The 13,527-nt window shown below is 49.7% G+C and overlaps 2 protein-coding genes across 6 annotated transcripts; one reads left to right on the plus strand and one right to left on the minus strand.

Moving 5' to 3' along the window:
- The first annotated feature begins 1,756 nt into the window (after positions 1–1,756).
- Positions 1,757–3,535, plus strand: Nt5c (5', 3'-nucleotidase, cytosolic). 2 transcript variants are annotated; one of them, XM_078041713.1, is made up of 5 exons: positions 1,757–2,080; positions 2,356–2,456; positions 2,676–2,736; positions 2,937–3,051; positions 3,107–3,535. In XM_078041713.1, exons 1-5 carry the CDS (start codon positions 1,895–1,897, stop codon positions 3,253–3,255), a joined length of 612 nt encoding a protein of 203 aa, XP_077897839.1. In that variant the 5' UTR covers positions 1,757–1,894; the 3' UTR covers positions 3,256–3,535. The 2 variants fall into 2 exon arrangements, with proteins under 2 accessions (XP_077897839.1, XP_005332603.1); XM_005332546.5 differs by having other exon boundaries at positions 1,760–2,080; positions 3,153–3,535.
- Positions 3,536–13,149, minus strand: Armc7 (armadillo repeat containing 7). 4 transcript variants are annotated; one of them, XM_005332545.5, is made up of 3 exons: positions 12,754–13,146; positions 12,518–12,661; positions 3,536–5,173 (listed from the first exon to the last, which is right to left on the minus strand). In XM_005332545.5, exons 1-3 carry the CDS (start codon positions 12,842–12,844, stop codon positions 4,812–4,814), a joined length of 597 nt encoding a protein of 198 aa, XP_005332602.1. In that variant the 5' UTR covers positions 12,845–13,146; the 3' UTR covers positions 3,536–4,811. The 4 variants fall into 4 exon arrangements, with proteins under 4 accessions (XP_005332602.1, XP_013217154.1, XP_013217153.1 ...); XM_013361700.4 differs by having other exon boundaries at positions 4,892–5,173; positions 12,582–12,661; positions 12,754–13,149; XM_013361699.4 differs by lacking the exon at positions 3,536–5,173 and adding an exon at positions 9,436–11,552 and having other exon boundaries at positions 12,754–13,143.
- Positions 13,150–13,527: the final 378 nt, after the last annotated feature.

The following is a 13,527-nucleotide window of genomic DNA, read 5'->3' on the forward strand; positions in this document are numbered from 1 at the left end:
TATGAGGTCCTTATCAAGAGGGCGTGGTGGTTAAGCAGAAGAGGACAACAAAGAAAGTGTCCACATAATCAGAAAGTGGTGGTGGCCAAGGCCCCACAAGTGCTCTTTGGGTTCTAGGCAGAAGGTTCCAGGTCAACATGTCAAATGTCCAAATCCGGCAGTAAGGCCTGTTTTTGCGTCACCCATGCTACTAAACTGCCTTGCTCCTCTGGGCCTCGGTTTCCCCATTGGCAAAATGAGACTTTGGAAGTACTAGGCACATCTTTTAGAAGAATAAGGGAATACCAGATAAATCAATCATCAGTATATTGAAACCGGCCTGCCCTATAAATACTGGCCTATACCAGTATAGGCTTATACCATCGACCTGAAAAGGAGGGAAACTGCACCCTTCTTCCTACTAGTAAGGGTGGGGCTCCTGGAAAAGACTGGAAAAGAGAGGTCTTTGGTTTTGTCACCACTAGATAGTTGTTTTTAATTTTTTGTTCTATGAAGATAAGCAAACACTTAAAATGAAAGCTGTTCTGGTGTGGGGAACAGTTGAGCCAGTCACTTTGGTACTGTTAGAGCAGATTTAGCACTGGAACGTGTTTTGGGTGTTCAATTGCTAGTCTGGAAAGTGAAGTTTTTTGATCTTCAAACCGTGACAAGATGACTACAAAGTTACCCAAGGAGCAACTTCATTGGCAGACCTCTTGGCCTGTTTGTGTGACTAAAGTATCTTGGTGAAGGAGGCCAAAGACGCAGTTGGGCACTGAGTACATCTGGCTTAATGCGTCCTACCTCTTGCACAGTTTGAAACTGACTCACCTTAGATCAGGTTCCCCCTATGTGATGCTTTTGACCCATTGGTGTGGGAGTGGCAGGGTCCTCAGATGGAGAACATGGAGATGGAAGGATGATAGAGGCTTCTGCTATACTGTGCCATTTCCAGAGAAAGAACAGCCCTGATAGCAGTGCTTGAAGGAAATCGCCTCCCCAAGTGAACAGGAGGTTTGAACTATATTCTATGTTTCAGACCTATTCTGTTAAGCCTGGGCCTGTAGATCAGTGGTAGGATGCTTGCCTAGCCCCGGATGAGTGCCCAGTGCTACAAAAATAATCGACTCACAGACCCCATTACCTTCAACAGTTTCATTCACTTCACATTAACGCGCAACCCCCATGATTCAGGCCTTCAAGCATCAGGGGCTCTGGTCTGGGGTCTCTGCATCCAGCCTCGTCAAGCAGTTAGGGCAGAACTGTCGGTGGCCTCAGAATTTGAGACTTTGAATTTAATATGTGCAGCCAGGCCCACAGATTTAAAACGCGTTGCTTCCTTGTTAGAAGGTGCTTCACAGGCTGGGCACCGTGGTGCACTCTTGTAAACCCAGCGACTCGGGAGGCTGAGGCAGGAGGATTACAAATCTGAGGCCAGCCTGGGCAATTTAGCCAGGCTGTGTCTCAAGAAATGAAAAGGGCTTGGGGATGTAGCTCAGTGGTAAAGCGACACAGGTTCAACCTCCAGTACAGAGAAAAAAGGACGGGGGAGAAAAAAAGAAGATAACTTCCAGTATTTTAGATCGTGCCTTGTTTGGGAGGACGAAGGGTGAGTCACGAAAAAGCTGAAGATCATAAAAGAGATCGCCTTCAGCCGTCCTGCCCTGGTATTCCCAGAAGGGGTTCCTGCCACCGCAGGTGGGCAGGAAGGCAGGTTTGAAGACCGGTGCCAGTGTCGCCCTGCGTCCCCACCTGCGGCCTATGCAAATTAGCCGGGGCAGTGTGACTGGGCTCCGCCCACGGCTCGCGGCCCGGAAGCGGCGGCACTCGGCGCCCAGCGCTCCGCGCTTCCGGCCGGCTCAGCCCCTGGGGTCCGAGACCCTCGCGACCCCGAGACCCCCGCAGCCTGGAGGCGATGGCGGCGCAGCGCGCGCGGCCCGTGCGTGTGCTGGTGGACATGGACGGCGTGCTGGCCGACTTCGAGGCCGGCCTCCTGCGGGGCTTCCACCGCCGCTTCCCCGGGGAGCCGCACGTGCCGCTCGAGCAGCGCCGCGGCTTCCTGGCCAGCGAGCAGTACCGAGCCCTGCGGCCCGACCTGGCGGTAAGACGCGGAGCCGGAGCCTCGCCGCTTGGACAGGAGCTCCTGGGCTTCGTTCCGGGGACACCCCTTTTGTTTGAAATGAACAAAACTCCCACTTTTGCATCCATAGTTCACCCCGGGAGAGGAAAGGTCGGGAGAGTGCCCGCCCACCCTACGCGACCACCACCTCCCGACCCTCCTGTCTCCGAAGCCCCGGCCTGGGGAGCTTAATGGAGACGTCTCCGGGGCTCCATCTGCTGGAGGCGAGGCCAGGACCGAGAACTCTTCTCTTGCAGGATAAAGTGGCCAGCGTGTATGAAGCCCCAGGCTTTTTCTTAGACTTGGAGCCCATCCCGGGGGCTTTGGAAGCCTTGCGGGAGATGAACGCCATGCCAGAGTAAGGAGGGAGGGGTGGTGACGCCCGCGGGACAGCGGTGGCTTCTGCGGATCTAACTGGGCCCCCTTCTTGGGCTGGGAATGTAGCTCAGTTGGTAGAGTGCTTGCCTTGCATGCACAAGGCCCTGGTTTCAATCCCCAGCACCACACACACACACACACACACAAAAAAAAAAAAAAAACAACCAAAAACCAACTAACTGGGCCCCCTTCTCTGCAGCACCGAGGTCTTCATCTGCTCCAGCCCTCTGCTGAAGTTTGACCACTGTGTGGGTGAGAAGGTGCGGCTGCCTGAGCTAACTTAGCTTACCAGATCATGATTTTGAAAATCAAGTCAGCCCATGAAGACAGCACCAGCTTTGGCCTCCTGGGGGGGGGGGCGCTGGGGGAAGGAGAACATTTCAAGGACTCCCACTCAGTCTGCGCTGTCTCTGGATGCAGGGTTCCTCAGGCCCCGCTGACTGACCTGTCTCCCATACAGTACCGCTGGGTAGAGCGACACCTGGGACCCCAGTTTGTGGAGCGCATTATCCTGACAAGAGACAAGACTGTAGTCTTGGGAGATCTGCTCATTGATGATAAGGACACCATTCAAGGTTGGACCTGTTATCCTTGGCACCTCCAGGCATCTGGCCTGCCTGGATTAGGTAGAGGGTAAAAATAACCAGATTACATGTTCCATGTCTTTCCTTCCTAGGCCTAGAGGAAACCCCCAGCTGGGAGCACATCTTGTTCACCTGCTGCCACAATCAGCACCTGGCCCTGCCCCCTTCAAGGAGACGTCTGCTCTCCTGGAGTGACAATTGGAGGGAAATTATAGAGAGCAAGCGGGCAGCTGTGTAGTGGGAATGAGCTGGACCTGCAGGCGACAGTGCTGAAGTGAAGGCAGGCAGGCTGGCAGGGAATCCCTGAAGAGCCAGGGACTCCTGCCATGCAGAATGGAGACCAGTAACCTCTGCTTGCACAGGCCCAGCCACCTGGCACCTCCAGAGACGGCTGTCCCTGAGCACGACTGGCATAGAAATACAATGGAATATCAGCTAGTCAGGACCCTTTTAATAAAAAAAAACTTGGGCTGTCTGGTCTCTTAAAACCCTTTATTTGAGAAAGGAGAGGGATAAGAGCGCCGGGTGGGTGCAGCTGGAACAAGGGCTTAGGAGAACGGACGCTTCCTCCCTTCTCCATCTTGTGGCTCCTGCCCCTGCTTCCACACCCACTTGAATAGCATTCCTCTAGAATGACCTTTGTGTGGCCGTCTAAGGGGTGCACCTGAGAGGCCAAGGCCCTCCATTTTCCCAAACCACAACTTTCCACTGGGACCACATTCCTTTCTCTGTTGACCAGCATCAGGAGGTGCACACATACCTCTTCTTCTCTGCCTTGAGCATCACCCTTTCATTTGTGCCCCTGAAATCCATGGGCCTGTGGAAACATCTCAGGGCGAGCCTTACCTCCCTGGCTGCTTCCTGTGACAGCAGAGGAGGGCCAGGCTTTTAGTTGGAAGCCTTGGAGCAGTGAGGGGAACCTATCCCGCTCTAAGGGGTCCTGCCTTTATTCTGTATTCTGAAGTGTCATCACTCTCAGGGCCTTGGTCTTAATGCTTGCTGGCCATGTTAACTTCACAAGGTTTCATCCTTGAAACCCTTATACAGTGCCTACCAGCTAGAAGGGCTGTGGAGATACTTTATCCCAGGCCATAGTTCCAAGGTCAGTGTCCACCATGGCCAGAGCCCAGCCTGGAGACTTGAGGGGGAAGTGTGGTCTTCCACAGCCCTGGAGGGGGAGGTGTGACACCTCAGCTTCCCAAGGCTCAAGTTCTTTTTCCTCTTATTGCTGGGGTCACACCCAGGGTCTCATGCATGCCAAACACACACCTCCATAGCTACACCCCTGCTGCCCCCCACCCAGGTCCTTTTAATGATGAGGCTTCTCATATCTACCTCAAAGTTACTCCAGACACTTCTGTTAAGGGCTAGTCCCTCATTGCCTCAGGCCCAGGCACCAATCCTAAGCCTCAGTTCCAGCTCTGCTCCCCAGCAGGCCCTTGTGCTACATCTGGATTTAGGGCCCGTGCTTTTGACACGAGTGAGCCTGGAGGTGGTGGCACTGGAGGTAGGTCCCTCACTTTCAGGGTGTCTGAGTGTCAGCTCATGAAGACAGCACCAGCTTTGACCTCCACAGGTCTCACGTCCCTCCAACTGCCTTTTCAGCACAGTGTACACACTTGTTGTGCTGAAAAACTTCACCTTTAAGATGGTAGAAAAGGCAACACTTTGACAGACTGTGGTCCCCTACTTCCCTGCCAGGACTGTGGTCCCCAGAAATAACGGTGCTGCGGCACTGGGAGCTGCCTGGGTCAGGGTTGCTGCGGGGCCTCAGTCCTTGGCAGTGGGATACCCATGGCAGAGTGGGCCTGCCAGCTGCGAGCTTCAGCCACCTGACTTGGGGAACAGTAGTCCTCTAGGAAGATCTGGGCCAGGTTCCGGAGCCTTGTGTTGGCAGAAAGAGAGAAGCGCAGCATGCACTGGACCACAGGTGTGGAGGTCAGCTCGGGGTGGGAGCTGGCACCTGGTGAACTCAGGTACATGAGCGTGGTAACTGCGGACAACACTGTCTCCTCGTTGGGACTGGACAGGCAGTTGGTGATGAGTGGGATGCCACCTGCTTGCAGAATGTGGTCCTTGTTGGTCCTGTCTGAGCACAGGTTGCAGAGGCCCCCTGGGGAAAAGCAAGGATGGGTTCAGAGTCTTCCTCCTATCACTCTCCTAGTTCTTCTCCATCCTGAGTCCCAAGGAGGGGCTCAGGCCTATAATAAGGAGTTGGCCCAGGGAAAAAGGGATGCAAAGCTCATTCCAGGCTCCAGCCCACTCTCTCAAGATTCCAGGAAGGCCTGCCTGCTATTGCCTAGCCTTTCAGAAGTGGCACAAACAGCAAAGCATGGTGGCGTATGCCTGTAATTCCAGGGTCTTAGGAGGCTGAGCCAGGAGGATCACAAATTTAAAGCCAACTTCAGCAATTTAGCAAGACCTTGTCTCTAAATTAAATATTTTAAAAGGGCTGGGAATGTGGCTTAGTACTTAAGTGCCCTGGGTTCAATTCCCTATACCAAAAATAAGGTCTGTGGCCCAGTGGATAAGTGCTCCTGGGTGAAAAAAAAAAAAACCACAAACACCCTGGGTTGAGCATGAAGATGGAGCCTGAAGACCCAGGAGAAGCCACAGCCAAGGCTACTTTGAACTCCCAACCTCAGTCTACCTACGTGTAACAGCCCTGAAGAACTAAGGAAGGCTGTGGGGCAAGAGCCTCACAGAAGGGCCGAGAGTGCAGCATAGTGGTAGAGCACTTACCTTGCATGCAGGAGGCCTGGGATCAATTCCCAGCACCACATTTTCAAGAACTGGGTGTGCTGGCCTATAATTCTAGCAGCCCAGGAGGCTAAGCCAGGAGGATTGCAAGTTTAAAGCCAGCCTCAGCAATTTAGTGAGGCCCTAAGCATTTAGTAAGACCCTGTATCAAAATAAAAACATAAAGTGCTGGGGATGTGGCCTAGTGGCTAAAGACCTCTGAGCTCAATCCCTGGTACCAAACAACAAACAACAAAATAACCCACAAAACAACAACAGGGGCTGGGGGTGTGGCTCAAGCGGTAGCACGCTCGCTTGGCATGCGTGCGGCCCAGGTTTGATCCTCAGCACCACATACCAACAAAGATGTTGTCTGCCGAAAACTAAAAAATAAATATTAAAAAATTCTCTCTCTCTCTCTCTTTAAAAACAAAAACAAAAACAAAACAAAACAAAACCAAAAAAAACCACCAACAACAAAACCACCAGGTCAAATGAAGGAAACCAGATATAAGAGTACATCCTGAAAAAAAAAAAAAAAAAAAAGAGTACATCCTGCATGATTCCATTTACACGATGTTCAAAAACTGCTGGTGCATGCCTATAATTCTAGGAATTCAGGAAGCTGAGGCAGGAGGACCACAATTTCAAGGTAAACCTTAGCAACTTAGTGAGACCCTGTCTCAAAGAAAAAAATAAAGGGCTGGGTATGTGGCCCACTGGTTAATTCCTGGTACCAAAACAAAAAAATAAAAACATGAAAAGCCCTGGGATGTGGATCAGGGGAAAAGAGCCCCTTGTTTCAATCCCTGGTACAAAAAATAAATAGGCAAAGCAATCTACAGAGATAGTGGTTAGGGCTGTCATTAGGTCAAGGTGGGAGGGGGCATGCAAGAACCTCTGGTAGAGGAAACATTCCCCACATCTTTTTTTTTTTTTTAGTCGTAGGTGGACACAATACCTTTATTTTATTTTTATATGGTGCTGAGAATTGAACCCAGTGCCTCACATGTGCTAAGTGAGCGTTCTACCACTGAGCCACAACCCCAGCCCCAACATTCCACACCTTAATTTAGGAGTTGCTCCATGGAGGTGCACATAACTTAATGAACTGCATTGCACTGAATTGCACTTCCAATATCTGCACACTTCACTGTAGGCTGAGAACAATGCAATTTTAGGAAATGACTACAAAACAAAAGAACAAGTTCTGACAGGCTAATGAACTTGCTTTGGACAAACAGAAAAGACAAGGAAAAAATAGAACAAAGACAGGAAGAAGAAAAATAGAACAAAGCAGGACCCTTGTAGGCATCAGTATCCATGGATACTGCTGAGGAAAGAAACCTCAACTGCAGCCTGGGATAAGAAAACTGGGAGAGGCCAGGAGATTGACCTCAGGTCACGTAGCAAGTAGGGTGTTGGTGCTGGGAGGGGCAGTCTGGTCCACAAGGGCAGAGTCTGAAGGTTGTCCCGGGATTAAATGAGGAGATGCTGACGAAGGCTTGGTCAGCACTTGGCACCTAGCCACTCAATGAGCTCTTCCAGGTGTTCCAAGGTATTATTACACTTAAGGCCCTGCCTACTCTGGGGTACTGAGTTGATGCAGCCAGGTCTAAATCTTCACTGGGGTTGGGGTCATGTGCACCTATAGTTCCAGCTACTCCAGAGGCTAAGGCAAGAGGATTGCTTGAGCCCAGGAGTCAAGGCTTGGAAAACATAGACCCTATGTTATGGTCTATTAGGAGCCCCCCAAAAGCTCAAATGTGAGCTCACATAACAACATTCAAAGTGAAATGATTGAGTGATGAGAGCTTTAACCTCATTGGTGAATGAATCCCTTGATGGGGATTAACTGAGTGGTAACTGAAGGCAGGTAGGGTATGGCTGGAGGAGGTGGGGCATTAGAGGGCATGCCTTTGGGGTGTGTATTTTATATTTGACAAGTGTAGTCTCTCAGCTTGCTGGTAATGTCCTGAGCTGGGTTTGTTCCCCGACTCATCCTGGGCCCTGAGGAATGGAGCCAGCTGTCTATTCACTGAGGCCTCTCAGACTGTGAGTCCCAAATAAACTTTTCCTCCTCTAAAGTTGTTCTTCTTGTCAGGGTTTTTTGTCACAGCAGCAAAAACCTGACTAAAACACCCTGTCTCAACAAAACAATACAGAAAAACTTCTGGGCATGGTGGCTCACCCCTGTAATCCCAGCAACTTGAGAGGCTGGGGCAGGAGTATCACAAGTTCAAGTTCAGCCTGGGTAACTAAGTGAGACCTTGTCTCAAAATAAAAAAGGGGTGAAAATGTGTGAAGTACCCCCTGAGTTCAATCCCAGGACCAGTAAACAAACAAACAAATGAACAAAGCAGTTCTTTACAGGTATGTCAAAATATGTTGCTAAATTGGGGGGAAAAAAAAGAATAATATAGATTCCTCATGTGCAGATGTGTCATGAAAACGACACATACAAATTACCTATTTGTTTGTAAATCCTAAAAAAAAAAAAATCTCTGGAGAGCATCCAAGCAACTAATAACGGTGGCTGCCTCTAGAAAAGGCAAACAAGGGGACTGGGGCTGCAGCTAGGATAGAAAGCCTGCCTAGCAGATGTGAGGCCCTGGGTTCTATCCCCAGCACCAAAGAAAGAAAATGGCTACTGAAGGAGTGATACTGTTCACTACACACCATTTGAATTGCATACCATGTGAAGGAATTATGGATTTACATACATCAATAAAACACAAAACAAACAGTGCTGCTTGGGCCTAGAGCTAAGGGAAAGGGGCATTGGTCTTCTAAGTCACACAGGGATGACAGAGGTGGCCTTGCCCAGGTAGAAGCAGCCTGGAGCCAGCCTTCTGAGCGGGGAGAGAGGAATGGACCAGAGATTCTCATATCACCTCTTTTCTGTGATGGGACAGAATCTTGACACAGGTAAATAGCTGGGGGATTTATTTTAAATAGCACAATGTGTGAGCCCAGAAGCCCAGCTGATCAGCACAAGGAGGTGCAGGGAGTCAGTCACCAAATATAGTAACAGCTTTGTGTCTGACAGATCCAATTAGAACCTCAGTACTGCTACTTAGGGAGGACTAGGGGACCAGAGCAAGCAACTCAGCTCTAAGTTTCAGTTTCTTCACCAGTAAAACGGGCAGAGAGAATTAAGTGATGTGATTAGTGCACCTGGCTGGCACAGGGTCATATCAGCAATCCACATGTACAGAAAAGTGCTGGCACATCCAGGTAGGGTTTAACAATGAAGAGGCAAGTGCCCACATAGCCAGCATGAGGGGAGTCCTCAAGCCTCTGCACATCCCTTTCTGATCCAATCCTCTCCCTCCCTCAGAGGTACAGTTCTCTGATCAGGGCATGAGTTTTATATGTATCTGGCATCAATTATTTAACATTATGTTGGAAAGATTATTGCACTCGGTGCATGCCTGTAACCTCAGCAAGTTGGGAGGCTGAGACAGGAGGATCACAAGTTCAAGGTCCACCTCAGCAATGTAGAAAGCAATTCAGCAGGACTCTGTCTTAAAAAAAAAAAAAAAAAAAGTCGGGGGGACTGCTGGGGATATAGCACCCTGGGTTCAATCCCCAGTATAAAGAAGGAAAAAAAAAAAAAGAAACTGAATCTAGCTGTAGATTTCATTTTCATTTATTAATAGTATGAATAGTTGATGACATGGGTACATTTATTTTATTGTTCAATCATTCCAGTTTAGGATTATTACAGACAATGCTGCTAATGGTGTTTTTCTGCATGTATCTGGATGTGCATGTCTCTAACCCTATGAACAGAAGTGCTGGATCATGGGTTACATTTATTTCCCATTTTACTAAACAATATTTTCCAGAGAGGCCATTGAGGGCTTATTTACTAACCTTTATATAAACACTGCTACCATCTGGTGGCAGCAACATGTATTGCAGGAAATGGAACATAAAAAAGCCATTTAAGGGCTGGGTTGTGGCTTAACACTAGTGCGAGGCCCTGGGTTCAATCCTCAGCACCACATAAAAATAAACAAAATAAAGATATTGTGTCCAACTACAACTAGTAAATAAATAAATAAATAAAAAGAAAGCAATTTGAAATGAATTCTGGAGGGCCACTTATTTAAGTCCCACTTTAGTAGAAAAACTGTCAAGAATTCTATATTTTAGGATTTAATCAGTTTTACTGGGAGCAAAGAATTCTCTCTGATTCTTTTACATCTTCAGGTAGCATCTAGGATGATGCAGGTGTATAGGGCACCTGAAAGTCACCCAATGGTGCTTTGGGCAAACATTCCTAAATGAATACAAGGCCACCAATGTTGTAAATTGGGGTTTCAGTTCAGAATTCTTTCAACCAATTAGTAGTTACTTTACATCTAGTTCCCCATAATTCATCCACTTCTCATCCAATATCTCAAGTTGGGGCAGCTCTGGCTTGATCAAAGCCATCTTCCAGTGGCAGTTCCTCTATGACACTGACCAGATATGGCCCTGGGGACTGTGGGCACTACCAAGTTCAGGGGGGATGACTTCCCATAAGAACTAGCTCAGGGATGTGAAGGAGGAGGCCAGGTGCAGCAGAAACAAAGAAGGGGGAAGCTGATGTCCTGGGGCATGCATATGGGTTGTCAGCTGGGTCCCCTGGGAGCAGAATCTTCCAGAACTAGGGTAAAATTGTGGCTCCAGTCATCATTAACAGTGTGAACTTCCAGTACTAGACTTAACTTCCCTAAGTAGTTCCCTGATATATAAAGAGGGCTCAGCACCACCTGCCTAGTAGGTGGTGACAGATTCAGAGACCTTGCAGGCAGTGGTACAAGGTGAGCTATAGTGGTTTGTGGTGGCAAGGGACCACTACAGCTTTCAGGCCATTGCCACAACTGATGGAAATAAGTACAGTCAGAATGAAGCCCCCAGCAGACACCTGACTTCCAACCTCAGACAGGAGGCAAAGCCATTGGACCCTGGAGCAGATCTCAGCCCTGCCTCAGCAGAACTGACATAGATATCTGCTACTGTGGTGGTCTTCAGGGACTGATGGAAGGAAGCCTGCATTCTGACCCTGCCCGCTGTTAGCCAGAATAGTTGCAGATATCTGTGCCTCAGATTCCTTTTTTTAAAATGTTGTAGATGGACACAATACTTTTATTTTATGTGGTTCTGAGGATCAAACCCAGTGCCTTCTACATGCAAGGTGAGCACTCTACCACTGAGCTATAACCCATCATGGCAAGAACTCTTAATACACCAGAGAGCAAAATCCCTGGAACAGATGGGTGGCTCCTTTGATAGGGTGTTATCTAATTCCATCTCATTTTTCTGAGAGAAAAGGAATCTGTTTACCCTCAACCAGGTTCTTGGGTGGAGGCCAAGGGGATCAGCTGTAGACACCGACCCTAAAAAAGCATCATATTTCATTTAATTCTCTCAATAATGTAAAAGGGAGTTACTGATACTGTTCCTGACAAATGACTAGAGAAGGGAAATCACATATTCAGACAATAAAAACGCAGAGCAAGTCTTGAACATACCTGTATGACTCAAAGCCCAGCTCTACCAAACCCAGTATGTTACTTGCCAACAGACAGACACTGGTTTTGGTTTTGTGAGGCATGACTAAGGGCAATCTGATCCAGTCCTTCTCTCTGCTAGTTATTCCAGAAGCAATCTCGTTCAGGGCCACTGCATCAAGTCATGGCCAGGACTGCACACACCACGTTGGATGAATCCCCCCTTCAGGTGTCCCCTTCTGTTTTCCTCTGCCAGAGACAAAACACTCAAAAGTCTCAAAGCCCAGAACAGAGCTTTTTAGTAGCAGAATAGGTATTTGACAGTGTATCCACCCAGTGCTGGAGACATTATGAGAAAGGAAAATGACAGAATTCACTAAGCATGTTAAGTACCACTGGGACTCTCTTTTATAGTTATATATGATAAACATACGAGAAATGTAATCTGCAGAGGCGCACATGAAAGCATTTGATACTGAGATAGTCACTGCATTTGGGACTGAGTACCTAGCTCTAGTAGAAAAACCAAGGAAAAAAAAAAGAAACTTAGAAAAGCCCAGTCCTGGGCTGGGGATGTGGCTCAAGTGGTAGTGCGCTTGCCTGGCATGCGTGCGGCCTGGGTTCGATCCTCAGCACCACATACCAACAAAGATGTTGTGTCTACCGAAAAAACTAAAAAATAAATATTAAAATTAAAAAAAAAAAAAAAAAAAAAGCCCAGTCCTTTCCCAAGGACTGGCTTATGTATTTTTAGCACCAGGGATTGAACTTTGGGGCCCTTAACCACATCTCCAGCCCTTTTTCATTTCTATTTTGAGACAAGGTCTCGCTAAATTGCTGAGACTGGGGGGCTGGGGATGTGGCTCAAGTGGTAGCGCGCTCGCCTGGCATGCGTGCGGCCCGGGTTCGATCCTCAGCACCACATACCAACAAAGATGTTGTGTCCGCTCATAACTAAAAAATAAATATTAAAATTCTCTCTCTTAAAAAAGGCTCATTTCTTTTTTTTTTTTTAAGATGTCTTTTTATTTTTATTATTTACTTTAGTTGTAGATGGACACACAATACCTTTATTTTTATATGTGGTGCTGAGGATCGAACTCAGTGCCTCGCACGTGCAAGGCCAGCGCTCTACCACTGAGCCCCTGCCCCGGGCTCATTTCTAACACTCTCCCCTGCTCACCAAGTATCTAGGTGACCAGCCCCAGGCTTACCAATAGCGAACTCCACCAAGGTCTCATTCTCTTCCGACAGAGAATCGAGGAATAAATCCACGACTTGTAGTTGCCGCAGATACTGGTAGTTGCTGGGGTCATAGGCGAAGTTGGCAAGGTTGGCGAGGACTTGCTCCTTGGCGTCTGCGAAGGAAAAGAAGCGCTGGAACCAGGCCCAGAAGGCGGTCGCGGCCGGACTCCTGAGGGTTCCCCTGGCGCCCACCCGCGCCTCTCACCTTGGCTCTCGGTTTCCTGGAATTCCGTGACCAGTGCCTGCAGATACCCCAGCCGCCCGACGTGGGGGTCTACCTTCGGCTTCTGGGCCATGGTCGGGGCCGCGGAGGGCTTTCGCGGGACCGACGGGAGAGGGGAAGGCGAGGCCCTAAGCCGGGCGAGAACCTCACCTGGCTCTCCACGGGTGGACAGGCGGCACGTGGGCTCCTTTCCTGGGTTCAGGTTCTGCTGGAACTTGAAGATGGAACTGGGAATGTGAAGGCCGAGGAGTTGGGTTCGAAAATCCAAACTGGGAGACTAGGGGGCGGCGGCCAATCGAAGCACCGACTCCGACTCCTAAACCCCGGGCGGAAGCCGCGCTCGACCGGCTCTCAGGGAGCGGAAGGGGCGGGCCGGCCCCCGGGGCGGGGCTTCCGCTGAGTTCCGCCGAGTGCGTGCGCCGAGCGCTGCCCCCGGTGCTGGGGCTGCTGCGGTCGGGCACTGTGCGGCCGTGTACGAGGCTGCGTGGTGAGAGGCAGGTGGCGCCTCCAGGGCGCTTGGGAGCGCGCACAAGTCGAAGCCCACGCGGCTGAAGCACGTCCATACGCCCCACGCCCGCCTTCTCGATCCTCTGGAGCGCGGGGGTCGGCTCTCTGCGCCCCCATAGATCTGTTGCCCTTACGGTGGCCCCTCCAACCCCCAAACCCCCGTCGGGACCCGTGAGGATCCGCCACCTCTGGCCAGAAGTCACGGGGACTGGGTCAGTCCTAAGGCTCTTTGTCAGCCAGGCGCAGCGG

Source organism: Ictidomys tridecemlineatus, chromosome 3, assembly GCF_052094955.1.
Source record: "Ictidomys tridecemlineatus isolate mIctTri1 chromosome 3, mIctTri1.hap1, whole genome shotgun sequence".
Classification (NCBI taxonomy): domain Eukaryota; kingdom Metazoa; phylum Chordata; class Mammalia; order Rodentia; family Sciuridae; genus Ictidomys; species Ictidomys tridecemlineatus.

Excerpts from the sequence above, each read along its gene's own strand:
- Nt5c (XM_078041713.1), top strand. The coding sequence starts at position 1,895 with ATGGCGGCGCAGCGCGCGCGGCCCGTGCGTGTGCTGGTGGACATGGAC. Across the intron at positions 2,457-2,675 it reads GAGATGAACGCCATGCCAGA|CACCGAGGTCTTCATCTGCT; the intron begins GTAAGGAGGGAG and ends CCTTCTCTGCAG. Across the intron at positions 3,052-3,106 it reads TGATAAGGACACCATTCAAG|AGGGTAAAAATAACCAGATT; the intron begins GTTGGACCTGTT and ends TGGATTAGGTAG.
- Armc7 (XM_005332545.5), bottom strand. The coding sequence starts at position 12,844 with ATGGCCCAGAAGCCGAAGGTAGACCCCCACGTCGGGCGGCTGGGGTAT. Across the intron at positions 12,662-12,753 it reads CCAGGAAACCGAGAGCCAAG|ACGCCAAGGAGCAAGTCCTC; the intron begins GTGAGAGGCGCG and ends TTTCCTTCGCAG. Across the intron at positions 5,174-12,517 it reads CTTGGTGGAGTTCGCTATTG|GGGGCCTCTGCAACCTGTGC; the intron begins GTAAGCCTGGGG and ends GCTTTTCCCCAG.